At 53.1% G+C, this 22,489-nt stretch overlaps 1 protein-coding gene across 3 annotated transcripts in view; it reads right to left on the reverse strand.

The window, feature by feature from the left end:
- SCRN1 (secernin 1) overlaps positions 1-22,489 on the reverse strand; it is a 68,995-nt gene continuing 46,506 nt past the window's right edge. For 2 of the 3 annotated variants that reach the window (XM_070059692.1, XM_002713733.5), the window contains exons 4-8: positions 21,520-21,722; positions 17,413-17,607; positions 15,145-15,310; positions 6,545-6,725; positions 1-4,137 (exon numbers count right to left, since the gene is read on the reverse strand). In XM_070059692.1, the coding sequence (XP_069915793.1) occupies positions 3,979-4,137; positions 6,545-6,725; positions 15,145-15,310; positions 17,413-17,607; positions 21,520-21,722 (904 nt within the window). In that variant the 3' untranslated portion in view covers positions 1-3,978. The remainder of the gene's footprint in view (positions 4,138-6,544; positions 6,726-15,144; positions 15,311-17,412; positions 17,608-21,519; positions 21,723-22,489) is intronic. The other variant, XR_007922327.2, reaches the window with a different exon arrangement.

The following is a 22,489-nucleotide window of genomic DNA, read 5'->3' on the forward strand; positions in this document are numbered from 1 at the left end:
TTCATTTCAGTTTTTTTTTTATTGTAGGCTCAATGCATTTAGAGACATTTCCAAGGGCAAGCACGGCTAAGGACGTTATCTGGTCTGTAGGTATTTGTACAAAAGACTGTTAAGACTACAAGGTCAGTTCCCCCTGCAGGAAACAGGAAGATTTTTTTATTATTCCCTGCTAATAGTGTTTTTCAGGCAACACATTTAAATTCTCACAACATGATTGCAAACGTGTACATATTGGTTCCCACGAGAAATCTGCATGGGACATTTCAGGGTGTTTGGAGTCAACCAGATACAGCACACTGGGACACAACCACAGGAGGGCAGCTGGGACTTTGGACTGTGTGGGATGAAACGCCACAGCTACGGCTACAGGGAAGCGTAAGGGAGTGCTGGAATGGGACCGCCGTACTCGCCACCGGCCACTCTCAGCGAGGCGGGTGCTCCTCCCCTACCCCCCCACTTCCTTCCTACAGCTGAGCGCTCAGTGGAAGACCTTCCCCAAGGGCAGATGGCTCTTCAGTCAGGAGCGCACTGGTCTTATCTGGCTTCCCCGTTGGGCCGGCCAGAAGGTATTTGACACCGGGACCACCATGGGCTGATCGGTGAGGAAGCGGACTTGCCCGGCTGATCATCCAGTGTTCAGATCTAACGATTCACCCAGTAGTAAAGGAAGTTACTGCTGGGATGCTCTAGGACCTGCCTGCTCCGTGAGCTTGTAGGATTAGGGCTCCTGATGGCAGTAATACAGGGGTTTACCACGGTGACCGGGACCTCCGTGAACTTGTAGGATTAGGGCTCCTGATAGCAGTAATACAGGGGTTTACCGCGGTGAACGGGACCTCTGTGAACTTGTAGGATTAGGGCTCCTGATAGCAGTAATACAGGGGTTTACCGTGGTGACCGGGACCTCCGTGAACTTGTAGGATTAGGGCTCCTGATAGCAGTAATACAGGGGTTTACCACGGTGACCGGGACCTCTGTGAACTTGTAGGATTAGGGCTCCTGATAGCAGTAATACAGGGGTTTACCGTGGTGACCGGGACCTCAGGGTCGCCATCATCTTGATTATGTGCTTATTCTAACTGGAGTCACACACCTCTCCAACACTGACCAAGTACTAGTTCTGCTCCCCTAATCCACTCTTCCTGGAGCCTGCACCCTTGTGGGTGAGGGTGGGCTTTACCTGTGCTGAATCCCATCCCCCGGTGAGGGCCACAAGAGTGGGGAATGACATGACACCGTCAGGGCCGTCCTGGACGTGCGCCATGCCTTCTCCCCACACAAAGTACGCACAGCCGCTGTCACCCCAGTCTTACTAGGTACACAAAGGGTATTCTAAGAGGCTGTTCACACTGCGCCCTTCAAACATCACATCCGTATTTCATCGTGAATATTCTTGCCTGTCTTCCCTTCAGAAGAGCTGATAATTCCTGGCCAAGTAACGACCCATGTAATAAGCATTTTTTCCATTTAAAAGCCAACACCCCACCACTGCCACCACGAACAGCCTGCTGAAAATCCAACAACTTTGCAACTGTTCATTTAGTAGATAACAGTCACTAAACATGAGTCTAAGCACAACAGCAGGTTCTTTGCTGTCGTCTTGTGTCTCCCCTTCCATCCCAAAGCACAAAGAAGCCACCTGTGGGCCACCTCGGTGCCTGATGATGCAAAGATACAAAACCAAGGCCAGGTTACCCTCAGCCAAGCTATGCCCCCAGTTGGCTGCAACACCCTCTAGTGGCCAATCCAATACATCACCGTTGTGATGGGCCAAGGGGTCAGGACAACCCTGAGTGTCTCTTCCCAGAAATGCCTGACCACAGTCTACATCCCCTCTCAGAAGCGGCCACTGCATTTCCCACCATGTGGCTGGGTAATGCATGAGGCTGGCAAGGCTAGCCGCGACCTCCGTGTGACCCATATGAGGGATGTGGTCTCCCTACATTGCTTTGGCTCAAACCCTGAATCAGTGCAGCTGTCTCAGCCATGTCAGGCCTGATGATCTGCTCCCACACTGGGTGGTGGCGATGAGACCATACCGTGAAATTCAGAGTGACTGCATCATCTTGCTTTCAGTAACCACTTGGCAGGTGCACTTGGGGGAGGACAGGTACCTGCATTCTCCTTGAACCTCACCCTTCCCTTTAGCACTTGTGGACAGACGCTCTCAGAGAGCCCTCGTGCACCAACAGGGAAAGCCCGAGTCAAACTTGCACAAAGCTCAAAGGCACGAGAAGCCACCACTACTGACGCCATCAATGGCCAGCTGAAATGCTCTTCCCCCTCTCACTCGGAATTTACAAAACGGCCGAGCGCAAAGCCCACAGTCCTCCCCCACCCACACTTAAGGGAGGGTCGGTGGAAAAAAAGAGATGGTTCTGCAGCCTCTGCCGCCCAGGTAGCATCTATGTGACGAGGGGCGTGTCTCCCACGTGGCCTGTGACACTCCTGTGGGGAGGCATTCACTCAGGCCACCTCCGAGACGACAAGCTCTCACAACGGTCCCATCTGCCACTTCCTGCCCAGATGGCGCTCTCCCACTGGCTGCTATATTAGCAATCGCTTCCCCTAACCATTGCTGCCCCCGTGCCACTTCCAGAGGAGTCGAGAGTTTCAGTAGATGGAGAGACCCCCCCTCCCTACCACCATCCCCTCACTTTACCTGCTGGTTTGAAGACAACTACCAGGACATGTGGGGTGTGAGGACTTGAGGAGTCGAGAGTTTCAGTAGATGGAGAGACCCCCCCTCCCTACCACCATCCCCTCACTTTACCTGCTGGTTTGAAGACAACTACCAGGACATGTGGGGTGTGAGGACTTGGTGGGGATGAGCTGGAAGCTGGCCACTTCACACACACATTTGTAGGATTTCCAGGCTGGCCAGGCAGGGTGGGGGTGGGACGGTTAACCCGCAGAGAATGCGTCTCCATCCATCTGCCACCCGCTTGCCCTCTGTCTTCCCAAGGCTGAGCCCATCTGCTCTGCCCTGCACTTTCTATGCTGTGCAGGTGAGCCAGATCCTTTATGTGGACACCATGTTGAAACAGATCCATTTAATCCAAGCCTCTGTGCAGAGATAATGGAGTGACTGCTCAGATGCCAGCTACACCACCTGAAATCTAGAGAGTCGGCAGTTTCTCCTCTCCCTCCCCTCCTTAGATGCACAGCTTTGTGGGCCGTTGAAAAGGTCCCAGACGAGACGCTGGTGACCCGATCCGGAACCATTTCTACCCAGGGCTTCATCGAAGTGGCAGGTGTGCCTGTGGGGAGACCCACGCAGTGGCCGACAGGTGACCAGGTCTCCCGCACAGGACACTTCTGAGGCCCACCGCATAGGAGCACGGTACATGGGAAGATGGGTTCTTCCAGATCACGGGAACTAAAGGGGGAGCAAGGACCGGGGAGGAGCCCCCGTATTCCTCCCCGTTGGTCTTGTCCCCCAGGAGACACGTGCACGGCCACTGACATGTACTCCAGTGAAAGGGAGCCGGAGAGCCACTCCCTCAACTCCACACACAAGAGCCCTGTGTGTGCAGACAAGCGCCTTTTGTTAACCTGCAGGACCCGTTACGGAGAGGAAGAGTAAGATCCGCAGAGAGGCCGCTCCTCCCGCCAGCCCAGCCCTGCGGAGCCTTCCCTCCCAGGTACGAGGCACTCTGCCACTGAGGGGAAGGCTACTGGGCCTACTGTTGCTGAAACACAATGACAGCAGCCTCAGGTCCACAGTGGGTCACACAGACAAATGACAGGCCAGCAGGAGACACGGGACCCGGCAGAGGAGGGCAGCCACGCTGCCGACCGGGGCGGGAGGGACACGGCAGGTTCAAGGCAGGCCGCCAGGGAGCAGATCCGTCGGGCTTCGGAGAGGGAGGCCGCATCTGTACGTTCTCGGTTTGCTCAAACAGCAGAGGGGCGTGTTTTGCTGGTAACTTAGTAAGGTGGGAAGTTTTAAATAAGAAGGGGAGGGGGGCGCTTACTTCACTTAAAGAACTTGATCTCCGTGTCAACACAGTCATAGAAAAGGTCTCCCACTTCGGCGGGGTCCAGGGGCTCGGAGCTGCTCAGGATCTCCTCCATGGCCTCCAGGCCTTGCTTCTCCAGCTCCAACATGGTCTTCCTCAGCTGCTGGCCCTGCTCCTGGGGTGGGGGAAGGACATGGCCACTGTACGTGTAAGCAACACACTGGGCACTGTGGCCACACGTGCTGAAGGCCTCCGGGGTCCCCTGGCCTCCTGCCCCACACAACTGCCATGGGGGCGTTCTGGAATACCAGTGCACTGTCACATTCCTGCCCAGGACACCTGCACACTCCTGGCGCGTCCAGACTCCTCTGGGACATGCAGGGGAGGCCCTGGTGTCACAGGAGTCCCTCACTCACCTGACCTCTTGCTGTGGAACGCCCTCCTCTTCAGCCGAGTTAACTATCACCTTCCTCCAACCCATGCACTTGCTCCAACCACTGCACAGTGGTGTCGCCCTCCCTCCACGCTTGGTCACCTTGTGCCTACGTTGTGCAGGCTTCCTTGGACCCCCAGTGCGCTGCCTTAACTCCCGCCCTGTCACTATCTCCCCATCGTGTGCTGTTTTTCCCACGCGGCTGTGACCGCCATCGGACCTGACCGTCATGTCCTGGGCGGCGGGAACGGGCCCGTCTGTCCTCCGGGAAACACTGTCCAGAGATGCTTGTTAAGGGAAGGAAAGGATGGATAACAAACACCTGCCACGTCCATGTTCCTCTGAGACGGTGGGAGCCCTTCTCCCAGGCAGGAGTCATTCATGCACAGGCGACGACTAAAGCCTTCACCTGCCGGTTGAGTCCCAGAACAGAGAGGCGGCTCCCCACCTAGCCACCCACCCTCCCCTTCCTCCTAATGCCGCCTTGACTCAAACCAAGAGTCATTTCTCAATGCCAAAGCCTACTCGCCTCACCCCTCTTTGAACACAAGGCCCTTTCTCCCTCTGCATTCTCACTGCCAAATATCCAGAAGATCATTCACCAGAAAGGGGCCTTTTCAGCCTACATGGGGATAACTGTCTCCCCCTCCCCGCCGTAAGGGACAGTGGCAGGAGCTAACTAGACAGCCCTAGGGAAAGCCTGGCTCAGCGTGGTGGCAGCGTCCTCCGCTCTGGGGAAGCGTCTGCAGGGCCACATCTCTGAACACGGTGGGAGCTCAGAGACGTCTCCTGGATCCGCCTGCGTTCGCTGCTGGGCTCGGCGCTTCTGTCCCTTCCAGATGGCCCACCACGCCAAACGAGGAAAATAAGCTCGCCCGATTCGTGCGGCCATCTCCCTAACCCGTGTCCCTTCTCTTCGGGACAGACTGGACCCACTAAAGGTGGAGACATAAAGGCTTGGGCGTGATGACTGGGCAACCAAGCCCCTCATGCTGTCCTCCTTCCTGCAGCAAATGTGAGCACCTGGAACCCGGCACGACTGGCTGCCGCGGGCACCATGGGCGTGGGAGCCGCCTGGCTGCTTCCCTCGCTTGCGCTGATGTCCTGGAACTTCACTGACCAAAGCTCGTGGGGCGTGGGGGCAACGGAGCTGCATGTTGAAGAATGACTTTTTTCTTTCCATCAGGAACTCAAAAACCTTTTTCTAAACTATGTCTGTATTATTATAAAGTTTACCTTTTTTTAAAGATTTATTTATTTATTTGAAAGTCAGAGTTACACAGAGAGAGGAGAAGCAGAGAGAGAGCAAGACACAGGTCTTCCATCTGATGGTTCACTCCCCAATGGGCAGCAACGGCCAGAGCTGCACTGAGCCGAAGCCACGAGCCAGGAACTTTAAGGTTCACCTTTCTACCTGCCCGTCAATGTATGGTTCACTGCCAAGTAGTCCGTTCTCACTGGTGTGCAGCTCTCTCTACCACCTGCCTCCAGGGCTTTTCTGAGAATTACTCCTTTGAAGCAACATACGACAGCATCTTTAAATACAGTGTCAGGGAGGCCGGCACTGTGGCCCAGAGGGTTAAGCCACCATTTGCAACACCACATCCCACACGGAAGCCCGGGTTGAGTCCTGGCTGCACCACTTCCAATTCAGCTCCCTCCTAAGGCACCTGGGAAAGCAGCGGAAGACGGCCCTGGTGTTTGAGCCTCTGTTACCCACATGGGAGACCCGGATGGAGTTCCAGGCTCCTGACTTCAGCCTGGCCCAGTCCCAGCCAATGCAGTCACTTGGGAAGTGAACCAACAGGTAGAAAGCTCTCTTTCTCCCTCTCTCTGTTACTCTACCTTTCAAATAAATAAAACCTTTTAAAAAATAAAACAAAGTATTGTTATGATGAAGTACAATGTTTTACTTCCTAAAGGACATGAAGAATTGCAGCACATCAACAGCTGCCTCTACAACTAGAGGACTCCATTATCCCTGCGTGAACCGGCACTGCCCGCCGGGCTCAGAAGAAGCTCAGAGGCACAGGCTGTTTCACTGGGCAGGGAAAGCAACAGCAGCATCCTAGGAAGGACCTGCTCGTGCTGGAGCAAAGGGACACGACCTCAGCCAACACTCCCTCCCGCCACGGCCCGCCCCGCTCACCTGGTCACTCTCGAGGATGGAGCGGGCCCACTCGTGGGCCTTGTACAGCTCGTGCCGGCGGTCAGGTTTCTCCTGGAATCGAGGCTCCTTTTTGGCAGGGTCGTCGTCCCCAAAACAGGGAGACCGCGTTTTGGGGACAAGTTTGACATCATCGACAAAGATGAAAGGCTTGAATATGGACCTGCGGAGAGACGGCAGAGGCACTTCAGCCACTGAGCCCGGGGCCTGGGGGTAAAGGCTGCCCTTTTATTCAGCGTGACCTGCGTTGCGGCGCAGTGGGTGGCACTGCTGCCTGTAATGCTGGATCTCATCTGAGCGCCAGTTTGAGTCCTGGCTGCTCTGCTTCCAATCCAGCTCCCTGCTGATGCACCTGGGAAGACAACAGAGGATGGCCCAAGTGCTTGGATCCCTGCCACCCAGATGGAATTCCAGGCTCCTCGTTTCAGCCCGCCTAGCCCCAACTGTTTTGGAATTTGGCGAGTACATCAGGGGATGGAAGATCCACACACACCCGCCCCTCTCTCTACCTTTCAAGTAAATAAAGTCAGTCTTTAAAAACAAAAACCATTTCCTGAGCCAACTAGCAGTGGGTGGTGGGTGGTGGTGGGCGGATGCGTGCCAGGAGGGACACAGCTGCAAGTTTTAGCATCTATTTTAGTAAAACTAACAGCCATTGAAAAGCTGCAAAATTCTTCCATTTACAGCAGCGAGTCATCGAAACAGACATTGCTTGTTCTGGGGTGGCTGGGTGAGAGGTCCCTTTGAGCTGCACACAGACACGCGGCGTTCTGAGGAAACGGAGTGCGGGCACCTGGGGGCCTCTCCCCTGGCTCGCTGGGAAGTGGCATCCTTTAAAGGAAGGGTCTTTAGTTTTCTGGGTTCGGGTCTGGGTTTTCTGAGGTTCTATCTGCTGCCAAGTCTTGGAAGATCCCTGACAGAGTCGAGAAGGGGACAGAGTAAGACAGATGACAAGATAGGACCCCCGAGGCCCCAGGGGGGCGGTGCCGCAGAGAAACGGAGGTGTGGCTGTGGGACAGAGCTCATGCCGGGCACAGGCGGTGGCTGCTGCCTTGTTCTTTCCAATTTGGGAGGGTGGATGCACCTTGGGGAGCCAGCAGCAGGTGCACCCGTGTGCTTGCAGGCGTGTATGTGGGGGGTGAACATGCACAACCATGCGCAGGTGTACACATGACTTACACAGCCTGGACACACATCAGGTCACACACACCACACACACACCACACACACACACCCCAAAAGGGCCATGCATGCAAAGCGTGGTGGCCTGAGAACCCAGGCTGACACTGTAACACCAGGGACACAACTGTATCACCCTCCTCTCTCCACACCCAGAAGAAACCCTGCTGGCTCAGAGGGTGCTTGCAATAGGCACAGGTCCCTCCGGCCCCAGGGGAGTCCTGTTCTCAGCCACACCACGGGCAGTGCCTGCAGTAACAGGAGGAGAGAATGCACTGCACAAACCAGCTGTCAGCAGGTTGGGGTGTGTCAGTCAGGCATCTTCTCTCAACAGATGCACCTCGGCCTGCTCCAAGGTGCCCTGAATGGTTTAGAGGGGGCTGGGGTCTGATTCCTGAGGCGGCCAGAGCAGCCTTGCCAGTGTGCCATGCAAACATTTTCCTACGCACCAAGAAGTGAACAGGCCTGAGAACCAATGGCCCTTGTTCCCCAGACTGTGACCTTGGAGTTGCAGCATCAGCTTCAACTGCAGGACCTCAGGCGCCACCCCTTCCTGCTGGACCAGAATCTGCATGAGAACAAATCCCGGGTGCTCCCAGCAGACCCATGTCTGAGGAGCACTGCCACAGGGTCATGAGAAGTAGCCCCTACACTGGTTCCCTGTGGTGACCAAGAGAGGAAAGGGGTGGCTGTCTGGCTAGGCAATTGAGACACTAGCTGAGACATCTGTATCCCACATCAGAGTACTGGGGTTCAAGTCCCAGCCCAGCTCCCGATCCAGCTTCCTGCCAATGCAGACCCTGGGAGACAGCAATGATGGCTCAAGTAATTGGGTCCCTGGCACCCAGGTGGGAGACTGCACTGAGTTCCTGGCTCCCAGCTTCATCCTGGCCCAACCCTGGCTAGTGTGGGCATTTAACCGATGAATCAAAAAGACGGAGCACTCCCTTTTTCTCTCAAAAGATAGAAAATAAAGATACTCGGGGCCAGTGCTGTGGTGCAGCAGGTTAATGCCCTGGCCTGAAGCGTCGGCATCCCATATGGGTGCCAGTTCTAGTCCCAGCTGCTCCACTTCCAATTCAGCTCTCTGCTGTGGCCTGGGAATGCAGCAGAAAATGGCCCAAGTCCTTGGGCCCCTGCACCTGCATGGGAGACCCGGAAGAAGCTCCTGGCTCCTCTTCAGCACAGCTCCGGCCATTGCGGCCATCTGGGGAGTGAACCAGCGGATGGAAGACCTCTCTCTCTCTTTGCCTATCCTTCTCTGTAACTCTGTCTTACAAACAAATAAAATAAACCTTTAAAAAAAAAAAGAAAAAGAAAATAAAGACACACAATATGCAAAACTGGGGGCAGACTCATTTCATTTGAATGTCAAAAGCAGCCCAAGCTCTGCACCTGGTACTCTTTAAGGACAGATGTCAGGAGATCTGCTGTTCTCTGAAGGTGAGGCAAACACAGGAGGGCATTTCCAGAAGATCATGCAGAAATGGAAAAATTTATTTTGGTGGGAAAATTTTTGAAATCGATGTGTAGTTTTTTTTATATGCATTTTCCATGAACTTTTTAGATACCCTTTGTATGCATAAATTTTAAAAACGTTTCCATCAAAAGAAACCAAAATCTTTTAACCAAAATCTTTCAACCCCAATTTCCATGAACTTTATGAAGTATTCTGGTCCCATCCTCAGGCCCATCTGCTGGGAATCCAACAGAACGCAAGCTGGGTCATGCCAAGGCCCCACCCTGCCTGTCACCAGAGGACGTCCCCCCCAAGAGACACGAGGAACTGCCCTCGCACAGGAGGAACACACACCTGGGCTTCCCACAGGCCCCTGAAGCCGATTGTCCCTCCTCCTCCTATGGACGGCTGGACTCGACAAAGGAATCAATGTGAAACTGAAACCTGTCTAAAGCAATTCTGATTATATGGAGGTGACTCCTCTAAGGGCTGTGGTTTGAGGGTTTACTGAAGAGCAGTAATGGGGAGGGGAGAGAGAGAGAGAGAGAACGTGTGCGCGCCCATCCCAGAGAGACAGGTGGAGGTTACGCTGCTGCTCCGGGTCCATCTGGTCTCTGACAACACAGCTGCACTCAGGGGGGAGGCACCCACGCTCTTCTGCAGGGCCAGGCAGCAGCACTCGGAGCCTCCCCGGTTGGCACAAGCTCTCTCTACAGCAGAGACCTGCACCTGCACAGGCCACACCCTCTCTGCTCCAGAGCTCCATGCTGAGCCCCCTTGGGGCTGGGCGACTGCCCCGCAGCTGCAGAGCCCAGGCTGGAGAGGAGACCCTTTGGGAGAAGAGCTCCCCCACCCCGTTTCCAGCCTGCCCCAGGCCACACTGCCACGTGACAAAGTGCCCCCACACCACGCCACCCAAAAGCCCGAGTGGGAGTGCCGTTCTCATCAGGCTGAGGCGCGACACGGAGCACAGCGCCAGCTCCCCGGTTCTGACTCAGAGCTCTCTGCAGAGCTGCAGCCTTGAGTGACGTATGAGCCACAGCCAAGCAACATGCCCTTTCCAGGCCATTCCTTGCACCAAGTCAGGGTAAAAAATCTGTTTCCAATCATTTGCCTTCTCATCTGGCAGGAAAGTGAAACAATGCAAATCTCTAACTTCACAGAGTGTAGCACCATTTTCAAAATGTTTGCATTCAACTCTCACGGATTCTTACTCATTCATTCGTTCGTTCAGTCTGTGTGCAGTGTCGACTGAATACCAGATGCTGTTCCAGGTACTAGGGATATAGCAGAGAGCAAGGCAGGGCAGAAAGTTCTGGCCCATTTTACTGATGAGATGACTGAGGCTCAGAAACACACAAAGTGCTTTGTCCACGGTCACATTCCTACTAACTGGAATTTAGAACTAAATTCAGATCTCCTAAATCCGGAGTCAGATTCCCCCACCACCCCTCACCCTCATATCCTTCTGTTGCACTGTTCAGATGGGCACTACAGCATTTCACTATCAGTGAGAATTTTACTATCAGTGTCCAGGAAATAGGTCAGCCTCAAACATAGCTGTGCTGTTGCTGAAGGCACAGAATCTCCCCCAGTGACTAAGCCAGACTTGTCTTGTCACCCAGAGTCCCTGGCACAGGAAGGGGCAGCCTGAACCCCTTACCCAGAAGTCTGTGCTCAGGGTGCCTGATCTGAGAGGAGCCTGGAAACACTGGTGCCTCCAGACACGCAGGTGTCCCTCTGAGCTGTTCACCCCGGGTCACTCCCACTTCCCTGTGCCTCGCTTTAATCACAAGGTCAAAGTCACAGGTGGCTGAGAGCAAAGCCAGTCCGCGAGGGCAGTTTCCACTTCAGGGAGAAAGAGCACCAGTACATTAGGAGCACGGGACACCTTTGGCACGGTGAGCGGATGCAGGAGCGCTGGAGGGTGCAGAAAGTCCCAAGAGCAGGCTACAGAGAGCAGAGCGATGGCGTTGGAAGGATCCAGAAGAAGACTGGAGGTGGGGGTGCTGCTTTCCCTGGGGCCCTCAGCTCTGCCTGTCCATGCCCTACAAAGCTCCAAAGCCTGTATAAGTTATGGTGTCCAAAGCTCATAATGATTTTTCCAGTTAAAAAACAAAAGCTGTCATCTGTTGCTAACATTAAAATTATGCAAAGATGGCCGGCGCCGCGGCTCACTAGGCTAATCCTCCACCTAACAGGGCCGGCACACCAGTTTCTAGTCCCGGTCGGGGCGCCAGATTCTGTCCCGGTTGCCCCTCTTCCAGGCCAGCTCTCTGCTGTGGCCAGGGAGTGCAGTGGAGGATGGCCCAGATGCTTGGGCCCTGCACCCCATGGGAGACCAGGATAAGTACCTGGCTCCTGCCATCGGATCAGCGTGGTGCGCTGGCCACAGTGTGCCGGCTGCAGCAGCCATTGGAGGGTAAACCAACGGCAAAAGGAAGACCTTTCTCTCTATGTCTCTCTCTCTCACTGTCCACTCTGCCTGTCAAAAATAAAAAAAAAAATTATGCAAAGATAGAGTCTGGGACAATCCAACATAGGCTCCCAAGATTAACACAGTGCGAAGAAGAGAGGAAGCAAAGAAAATTCTCTCCCTCTCTCTCTCCACACACACACACACACACACACACATACTCAACACGCACACAGATGCACACACACACACAGACTCCTTTGTATCTCCCCCTCAGCTCCCTGCCACCAGCTACAACATGTCAAACACCTGCTTTGCTAGAAAGTCCTCTGTGTTATTCACCATCTTGGTCTACCCTTCCAGTACTTGAGAATCTGTGTATTTCCCCAGATGTGGGCAGCTGCCACGGTTGTGCTAGACTGACAACCACACGTCTGCCAACAACACGCCCAGACTGACAGTGCTTGCTGGTCTCTGTGGTATGAACACTCCCACCGTGACACCTCTCAGCCACCAACATCACCAACCTCACCCAATGTAGAGGTGGGAGGAGCCACAGGCAACCCTTCCCCCGGGGCAGCACACTCTGAGGCCGAATTTTAACCCGTCTAAGGTGCCTCTCTGTTGTGTCCTGTTCAACTCTTCACATCAGTGGAGCTTAACCAATGCTGGCTTCTGAGGCAACGGTTTCCCAAGGCGGGAGCCAGGGCGCTGAAACCCATTTGCAGGCATGACTGAGGTCCATGCTGACTCAGCAGAAGAGGTGCATGATGGGAGTTAGCCTCTCAGTGAAATCAGCGGAAGGACGTTTGCTTCTCTCTCGATCATTCCAGCTCTCAAACTTATACAGTGCCGGGCACATGGGGGGGGGGGGGGGGGGCGGAGGACAAGGACATGAGAGCAGGTTCTTTCCAGGAAAGGAGCTGGAACTACTACAGCGAGTGGAGTTCAGCGGAGGGTCCAGGCGGACAGAGCCGCAGTGGGAGCACAGCCTTCAGTTCCAACACGAAGCGGGCGGTGTCGATGGCACACCCGGGCAGGCTCTGTGACCAGCTCCTGTCAGTCCACTGCCCTGACACTGCCTCCAGAAAGTGTCTTTCTAATCACTAACCATCAGCAGAGGCCAGCTCAAATCCCCGAATTCTACGACCTAAAACCTCAGAGTGGACAATCACACTTCCTGCTGAGAAAACACAAACTGCTGAACACGCCCCCGGTACAGAGACAACGAAATGTTGAATACGGAAAAGGGACGTCTTCCAGAAGGGCCTTAATCATCTACGAGGGCTTTGCAATTAATTTAACAAGAAAGGATTTTCTTTTAACATGACTTGAAGTTTCCATCTTAAATATTAGAAGGCCATTTCCCAACTTATTTCTACAATCGCATTAAGCCATGTCCTGCAGCCTAGAAAACACAATTGCTTTACATTAGTGCCAGAGCACCACAAAGCCCTGTCTTCTATACAGTTAGGGCCAACAGGGTGGGGTCAGTTCAACCTGGTCCTTGAGAAACTGCTTTTTCCCAAAGAACACAGTCCAGATACTTTAGCCGAACGTTCCACACGCTTCAAACAGAACTCCAGATGTCCACGGGCATCAGAGTCCTCCCAGGAGGCTGCAAGCAAGGGCAAAGACACCACAGAGGGCAGGGAGCCCCAATTCTACCAGACCCAAAAAGCAAGTGGATGGTGGGGCCACGGAATGGAGGGCTCAGAACTGGGAGACAGAATCAAGAGAAAGCAGCTGGAGCCAAGGAGAAGTCTCCAAGAGGTGGCTGGGAACATGGCCGAATGGCAGAGGCTCACCCAGGGAGGGCAGCTGGGCTGGTTTAGCAAAGGGGTTGGGGGCAGAGGAGGGCAGAACCTAAAGACCAGCCTCCTCCAGGGAGGACGCGCCATGGTAACGGTGTGCCACGCTACCCGGTGCCCCTGTGCCTTCGCACACGCTGTTCTCTCTGCCCAACGCTATTCCTGCTTTTTGCACCTAATACATCCACTTTCCCACCATGCCCAAAGCTCCCAAGTTCCTGCCTTTGTGGATTATCCCCTCCACTGTCCCATGTATGTCTCCTTTTTCTTTATGTACACATCATTTCTGGTGCCCAATGTGCACAGTACACAGTAGGTGCTTAATAAGTGTTTGTTGAATGACTAAATGAATGAAAAACTAATAGCTTATTATGAGCTCAGCTTATCAAGTCTTGCTGAGGACCTACTGATATAGGCAGCTGTTTTAGAGAGTGAGGCCCAGGGTCAGGTCAGGTGCCTGGCTTATCCCGAGTCACCTAAGAAACAGTTAGATGCAACCATTGTCTTACATTCCTGAAACAAGAGGAGCTGTCTCTTGGCTGAAGCATGTGGGCAGAATATATACGTTTAGCTGCAAAGGAAATGAAATTAAGTAGCACAAATTCCCGACAGCAGATTCAGAGGTGTAACAGGGGACATTCAATAGCTTTCAGCTGGTGGAACACGGGACCAGCACCAGAGAACCTACCGACACAGGTCATCTTCTAGAGTGTTCCAGGCTGAGGACCAGAATTACCTGACGGAATCTGTGGTCCACCTAAAGCAGCGATCCTCACAGTGAACAGATTTAGCAACCCCGGGTGGGCGGCTAGCTCTGAGCCGCTGACATGTGTGACGTGGGGTACACGTGACGTGGGTACATGTGATGGAATGCTCTCTGCTGGCTCCATCAGAGATGGCCTGCGTAAGCACGGGCTAACCTGCGGTGCACTGACTCGGGCCAGTGCTGTCCCCACTGCATACTCCCAGAAACTGAAGCTTAGACAGGCTGAGCATCCAGGTGAACTGATCCAGTCACTGGGTGACGGAGGTGGGACTCAGGTCCTGACAACTCATTCCAGGAGCTCTGTTCCTAGCCAGACTGTGCAAGACTGCGCCTCTGCTGAAGGGTGTGGTCAGAAAGCAAAGCCTTAAAGCAGCAGCCAGTGCACGTGCAGCCGCTTCGGCCTGCCCTCTGCCGTCCTGGAACCTCGGGGAAACAGGATAACTCCTGGGCGCTCCAGGTCTCTCTGCCGCACTGTTTATCTTTGTGATCCTCGTCTAAAGCACAGCATTGAGTCCCCGATTTACACTCAGTAAATATCTGATGCATTTAAGACAACTGGATTCCATGATTGTGACAAATGCTATGAGATGAAAGCCAAGAACTTGACTTAATCCGGGAGCGGGCACCACCCGGCCTGCATGTAAAGCTTGTGCAATCCTTTGCTCTGGCCCTCCCAAGGTGTCCACAGGTGGGACTCAAAATTCAGTAAATCCGTAGCAGGCTCATTTTTAAACTGATCATTTTGATGGTCCACAAACAATGTTATAAATATCTGGCCCTTGGCAGGAAAAAACGTTCCCCACTCCCAGTATTAATCAAGCTCTCTGTGCTACACCACCCACACGGAGGCCGGTTGAAAACCAGGGCTTTGCTCTCCAAGGGGAGGCTGTGGCCAAGGAGCTGTAGGGGAAGCCCATGATGGCTGCCTGCGAGACTGCGGGTCGGGCAAACCTGGAAGGGTCTGGGGTCCCGGTGAAGTAATGGATGCACGGCAGGCTCCTATTCTGAGGCAGGACAGACGCTACACTGGCCGTGGTGAGGAAGGATTCCGAGTCTATGCAGACCCCACTGGCTTTGTCCCGTAAGACATCGATCATAGTCTGCACAGTGATGCTTTCTGTGAAAGAGAGAGAGAGAAAGGTAAAGAGAGAGAACAACCAAGCTACCAACCAAATCCATTCTAACAACCAAGCTACCAACCAAATCCATTCTAACAACCAAGCTACCAACCAAATCCATCCCCTGACTTTACATCAAGCAACAGAACGATCCAATGATAGAATATATTTCCCAGCTTCCCTTGTGCCGAGCTGTGGTCATGTGGTAAATTCTGACCAATCAGAGGCGAGCAGACATGGGATGTAGAAGTTCCTGGTGATGCCATGAAAAGGAACTCTGTCCTTTGCTTCCCTCTTCCCCCTTCCTGCTGGCTGGGAGAAGTTTTCCACAAATGGAAGTCAATGTCGAAGCAGAGTAACCCATTAGCTCAACATAACACGAGAGAGAAGGGAACGTGCACTGTCTCTAAGCCACGTTAGTGTGGGGTCTCTTCGTCAGTGCAGGTACTCAGCAGGCAGCCATGAGAAAGCAGGAGCTGGCTGTGCACGGTGCCCAGGCTCACGCTCCCACGCTGTCACTGGGCACGCTCAGTGCTGCACTTGGAGAATGACCTCCTTGCCATGAACACTCAGAATGCTCAGAGCCATCAGCATGACTGGCTCCAGCTCCAGAGAAACAGGAAAACGGGGCCCACAGCTCTCCACACTACACACTCCCCTCCGCTGTAAGCCATTAGAACACTATCTCAATCCCCATTCAAAGACGGACACTGGGCATCACACAGGAGAAGGTGTGCTCACACAGCTCACAGCCTCTGCAAAGCTCCACAACATGTCATGCCTGAAACTATTAACAACAAGCCCTTGACTTCTTCAATTACCCCAGGTTCCAATATCTTGTCCCAGAGGGAAATTATTGATTTAAATCAGAATCCAATAGACTGGCGATGCCTCTTGAATTTCTTTAAATCTCCCTCTCCTATGTTTCCTTCCTGCATCTGATTTGTCAGAGAAACTGGGTCACCGTCCTGCAGAGTCTCCCACAGTCTGCACTGGCAGATGGCGTCCTCCAGGTGCCATCTCAAACACTCCTCCACCCTCCGCATTTCCTCTGAGCAAGCACCCACACCTGGCGGTTTCATCATTTAGTGCTATTGTTTTGGCAAGACTATTTAATAATTTTCATCTGACTATAGTTTCTTTTTTTATTTTTTTATTTTTTTTATTAAAAACCATTAAGATTTTTTCAAAAGTTTCCATCTGAAAATTAATACTTTCTCACCATTCTACCCAAAACATAGTATTTGAATCCTACAGAAAAAGTCCCAAAGTGTTCTTGTAGAAAAAGGTCAGGAAATTGTTTCTTAACGAACCAGACAATAAATGTTCCAGGCTTATGGGTCCCTAAGTCTCCACCGCAACTTCCCCGTGCCAACCGCCCACCTCTGCCATGAAAACACAAAAGCAGCCATAAATACATGAGTAAGTGGAGGTGGCCGTGTTCCAATAAAGTTTTATTTACAACACAGGCAGCTGTCAACAGGTCCCAGCGTGCTGACCTCTGTTGTAAATGGTTGAAAGTCTGACTTCACACACTACACTGGCAAACAGAGTGCGACCATGGTGGGTTTCTTGGAAGGGTTTGCACTCCTACAAAGGTAACACGTCATCCGGGCACCACATTTACCTAACCATGCATTCTGCTCAAGTCCGCCACTGGGTGAGAGAGAGCTTACAAGGAGAATTCAATAATTCAACTCAACCAAGGTCCATGGAACAAAGGACAACACAGGCATCACAGAGGGGACCCAAGGATGAGCTGAAGACAGCGTGCCTGCCCTCAGTGCCCCACGAGCTAACAGAGAAGTCACACACAGAAGCAGGAGCAAAGAAGGCTATACAATGACTTCTGTGTTCAAAGGAGAAACCACACCGACCAGGGCAGGAAACCACCATGGATGAGGAAGCACCGTGTGAAAATAAGCACAAGGTGTCTTCCCGCCTGCAACCAGGGACTCTGGGCATCAGTCAGCGTTCACACCCAAGGTGTACTCTCCCCTCCTCCTTTCTGCTGCCCCTCACAGGTGCAGACAAATCCTCTGAAACCCCTGCCACGTGCAAAGGTATTCGAGACAGAACCAACCCGGCCACGCTAACTCACCTTCTTGTTTGTCTAAGCTGTCTTTGCCCGCACAGCAGTCCAGGTGGTCATCAGCGGGAGAAAACACTTGGGAAAAATTGAACTCGTCCTCGCCAGTCCACCAGCCTTGACTCTGAGCGTAACTCCTGAGCTCAGGGTGCTCTTCATCCACCTTGGTGGTGAGCGACAGCTGGTTGGAAATGCACTTCACCCCCTCTGCACAGAGAACAAAGCCCAGTCAGTTCAAAATACACGCTTATTAACCAAAAAAATGGAAATGGACAAGGACTCCTTCCCTGGATCTCTGACTTGAACTACAGATTCCATTTTTGGAGCGAGAACACTTGGTCCTTTTGCCAGGACACCTCTTAAAATGCCTGACGTTGGGCACAGTGGGTTCCGTCACCACGTGGGAGCCTGCATCCCATATCTGAGTGCCTGGGATCCAGCTTGCCTCCACTTCCAACCCACTTTCCTGCTCATCGACTCGGGGAAGCACATGATGGCCCAAGTACTTGGTTTCCGGCCACCCACATGGAAGATCCTGCCTTAGCTCCAGCTTCAGTAGACATCTAGGGAGAGTACCAGTGGATGGAAGAACTTACTTGCTCACTCTCTCTCTCACTCCCTCTCTCTGTGTGTGTGTGTGTGTGTGTGTGAGAGAGAGAGAGAGAGAGAGAGAGACTCTGCCTTTCAAAGCAATACTTTAAAAAGTCTGTCCTGACTGGGAATTAGCACATTCAAAGTTTTGTTAGTATTTATTGGACAGACAGAGAGAAAACATGCTTCCATCTGCTGGTTCACTCCAGAAATGCCTGCATGAGCCAGAGCTGGACCAGGGAAGTCTGGAGCCCAGAACTCAACCAGAGCAGGGACTCAAGTACTTGAACTTCACCTGCTGCATTAATGCATCCCAGGGTTCATTAGCAGGAAGCTGGAATTGGAAGTGGAGCTGGGCCTTGAACCCAGGCACCCTGGGGTTGGGATGCAGATGCCAAGTGACATCTTAACCACTGTGCCAAATTATTGCATTTTAAATGGGCAATAGTCACTTTGCTAATCCTAAGTTTGCAATCAAAAGGAAATACAGGAGGCCCATCATACTAGGGAAATAAACCCCAGCATTCACTACTTACAAGATAAGCAAAGGGGTCTTTGAAAAAGGCACTGTGTCAACAAGACTTCGAAATCCACAAGAGCTCCCTCCACAGCAGTGCTCAGAGGCATCTGTGGAGATCCAATCTGACTCCTTTCGAACTGGAAAACCCCTTCATACCACCACGCCCTGCCCAAATTTACACGATTGAAAAAATACCCATACTGTTCCATTCGACTTTTTTTCATTTCTCAACATTTAGAAAAACACAGTGGCGATGACCTGGAATGTCCTGGGGAATACAGGGGTGGGGTAGGGTGTGTGTGTGTGTGTGTGTGTGTGTAGACAGAGAGACAAATCCCTAGGGTGTGTGTGTGAAGAGAGAGAGAGAGAAATCTCCAGGATTTTTTTCTCAGAAAAACAGAAGTGCAGCTACATAACCTAGGAGCAGGAACGCCTGCGTCCCGCGCGCACTCCACCTGGGTGAACGAGGATTCAGGTTGGGATTTCTGCTCCGCTCACAGCTGGCGTCTTGCTGCGTCTTCTGCAAAGCCAGAGTTTCGAGCACACAGAGGGGGACCCAGCTCAAAGGTGCTGCCGGGGAGCAAACACTAACAAGTCCCCGTAGGAGCTCAAAAGGGCCATTCATGTCAGCTCCTTCCAGGAAGCACCTGGATCGTCCCCATCCTTGAAGGATGACGAGAGAGAGGAAGCCTAAACTACAAGTGCAACCAAGCCATGCCTCGCTCCTAGAGACGGGGTCAGCGCCACACTCGGGACTCCCATAGGAGCTGCTTCACAGACTCTCACTTCCAAAATCTGCCTTCCTGGTCACGGGCATTGGCCCCTTGGCACAGTCTTTTCCAAGGGCATCATGAAATTAAAATGACAAGCAATTAAAAAATAAGCAAGTCTGCCCTAAAGTGATTCTACATCACTCATACTTGGCAATGAAGAAAACAATGACCTCCTGCGAACAACCCCGTAGCAGCTGTTTTCCTAGAGGGCTGACTCAGCACACACTCGCTCCCAGGCATTTTAGATGGGGAAGACAGAGTGTGTTCAATGCCACTGCGATCCATCACACAGCCGTGGGATCAGAGGGTAGGAAATCAAGGAGGCCAAGAAAGTGCTGGGGGCGGGAGGGAGGTTATTAAATATTTAGTGAGAGACGGTATTCATTTTGTGGAGATTGATTTTTAAGCTGTGTTGGAAGGGCACGCGGCTTGTGAAATGCAGCTCTCGATCAATAGTCTTAGGTTCTATTTCAAAGCAACGTGACAGCTGCTAGGCATGGACCGCGAGCCCTCTTGCTGACTTCATCTCAGGAGACTTGTTTTCTTTTTTTTTATTTTTTTTATTTATTTATTTATTTATTTTTTGACAGGCAGAGTGGACAGTGAGAGAGAGAGACAGAGAGAAAGGTCTTCCTTTGCCGTTGGTTCACCCTCCAATAGCCGCCGCGGCCGGCGCGCTGTGGCCGGCGCACCGCGCTGATCCAATGGCAGGAGCCAGGAGCCAGGTGCTTTTCCTGGTCTCCCATGGGGTGCAGGGCCCAAGCACCTGGGCCATCCTCCACTGCACTCCCTGGCCACAGCAGAGAGCTGGCCTGGAAGAGGGGCAACCGGGACAGAATCCGGCGCCCCAACCGGGACTAGAACCCGGTGTGCCGGCGCCGCTAGGCGGAGGATTAGCCTAGTGAGCTGCGGCGCCGGCTAGGAGACTTGTTTTCTAAAGGAGTCTGAGATCTCTTGCTGTGGGTGAGCTGGAGGCATGGAGGGCCACTCTGGCTATCTTCCTTCTACAGATGCTGCAAGAGCTGGACAGACTGAGCAGGCACATACCCTGGCACTGCACGCCAGGCACACGGGGCGGAGACTGCCAGGACTGTTCTGTGGCTCCTTAATGGGCTCTGCTCGCCCATTCTCTGAGAATCAGAAGCAGATGGCTCCTCCTCCGGGCAGACCCAGCCTTTGCAGAGATTGTTCAGATAACCACTATCTAGATTTTTCAGCCTCAGCAGGGTCACTTTGTATATGGTACAGAGAAGCCCTGATCACAGGACAGTGTACAGAAAACAAGAGACTGGATTCCTAATGACTGCAACAGATGTACTTCTAACCCAGGTCGGATTTGGTTCCAATACCCCATGGCAGGGATGGCCAACAAGTTTAATCCCTAACATTGATTATGATTAACGGAAGAGACTGCCTGGTAAAGTTAGTTGAGAAATATACATAGGCCAGCATAGGTTTGATAGGGGAAGAATGCTGTGATCTACTAGTTATGTCTGCCATGGGCATGGGCAGCTAGAATGGCAGGGTACACACCACGCATGTATCATCCCATCAGTCACTTCTGTCTTACAACTCCTTAATCCTCTCAGGAGCCCTGTAACCCATTCTGGGACTGCGCCTTGTCTGGAATATGAGGGTGGCAGATGTGGTGACACAAGACCACCCTCCCCACCCCCAAATATCCCCTTAACCAGAGTTGTCCCAGAAGCAAGGCCCTCCAGGGGCCACAGAGTAGACATTTAATCCTTCTGTGTGGGTCACCGAGTCCTCTGCCCTCCAAGGGACCTTGCCTCACAGAGAAACGGCCTGGTTGGCCCAGAGTCACCCAACAGTCCTCACACAGAACTCAACACCTGTGTTACAGGAACCCCTGAGACACAAAGAGCCACAGGGTTGGGACAACAAAGGGCAGCTCCCCAGGGAAGGGATCTGTTGGCCTATTATGAAGGAAGACTCCCTGTCCCCTGCTGTGAAGACAGCATGGAACAGCGGGGAGCTGTTCTGAGGCCTGCCCAGAGCCTACAGAATGTTGGGCACAAACTTTCCCGGGGCTGACTTCCTTCACCCAGGTCCGGGAGGTGCCAGCTTCTTCTCCGGAAGTGAGAGGTGTGCCTCCACACCAGGCAGGGTCCAGCACAGACAGAGGCAGCAGCAGCAGTAGGCCTGCCCGGGGCCCGACGCTGCGCCCCCGGCCCACACCCAGCCTCACCACCCTTCACCACCCCTCCCACTCACCTGTGACTCTCTCGGCAGCCCAGAACTTCCCAAGGGTCTCGAGCACCCAGGCCTCCTCACGATCCACGATCAGGAACGCGCTCTGGAAGCTGTGGCAGGAGCTGGCATCTTCGTAGTAATTCCCACCCTGGCCGTGCTCTTGCAGCAGGGAGACGATGACATCTAAGGCCTCTTTAGCTGTTGTCCCTCTCTCTAAACCAAGCCTGGAGTCAAGAGATAAATGTCAGCTGATTCACGCCACCACGAGATGTTGGCCCGCGTCGTCAGAGGCTGGGACTGTGAGCACACCACAGGTGCAGGCTGCCACGCAAAGCCACAGACCCCGCTCACGTCCTGGGACATCCCCCTTCCGCACAGGCAGAAGCAGCCAGAGCCAGTGGCTTCTCTCTGAGAAGGAAGCTCTGCATTCCCCCTTCCTCTTCTCTGGCTCTGGCCCTTAGCCAGACTCCTTTTCTGTGGCTTGTGCTTCCCCTACCCCCAGCCTGGACACAAAGAAGCGTCTGCTGGGTGCAGAGCTATCTCTTGTATTCTATCACATGTATTTTGCTTACTTCCATGGCCTGAATGCTTGTGTCCCCCCATAATTCAAGGGCCACAAATCAATCCCCGATGCGATGACATTAGCAAGCAGGGCCAATAGGAGGTGGTGAGAAAGTGTAAGTGGAGCCCTTGTGGCCACCTTAGTGTCCTTATAAGAGACCCCACCTGTGATGCCAGTATCCTGTATGAGCCCCAGCCTGAGTCCGAGCTGCTTCATTTTTTTTTTAAAGATTTATTTATTTATTTATCTGAAAGTCAGAGTTGCAGAGAGAGAGGTCTCCCATCCACTGGTTCACTCCCCAATTGGCTGCAACGGCTGGAGCTGTGCCAATCCAAAGCCAGGAGCTTCGTCTGGGTCTCCCATGAAGGTATAGGGGCCCAGGACTTGGGCCATCTTCCACTGCTTTCCCAAGCCATAGCAGAGAGCTGG

Source organism: Oryctolagus cuniculus, chromosome 16 (assembly GCF_964237555.1).
Source record: "Oryctolagus cuniculus chromosome 16, mOryCun1.1, whole genome shotgun sequence".
In the NCBI taxonomy this organism is placed as follows: domain Eukaryota; kingdom Metazoa; phylum Chordata; class Mammalia; order Lagomorpha; family Leporidae; genus Oryctolagus; species Oryctolagus cuniculus.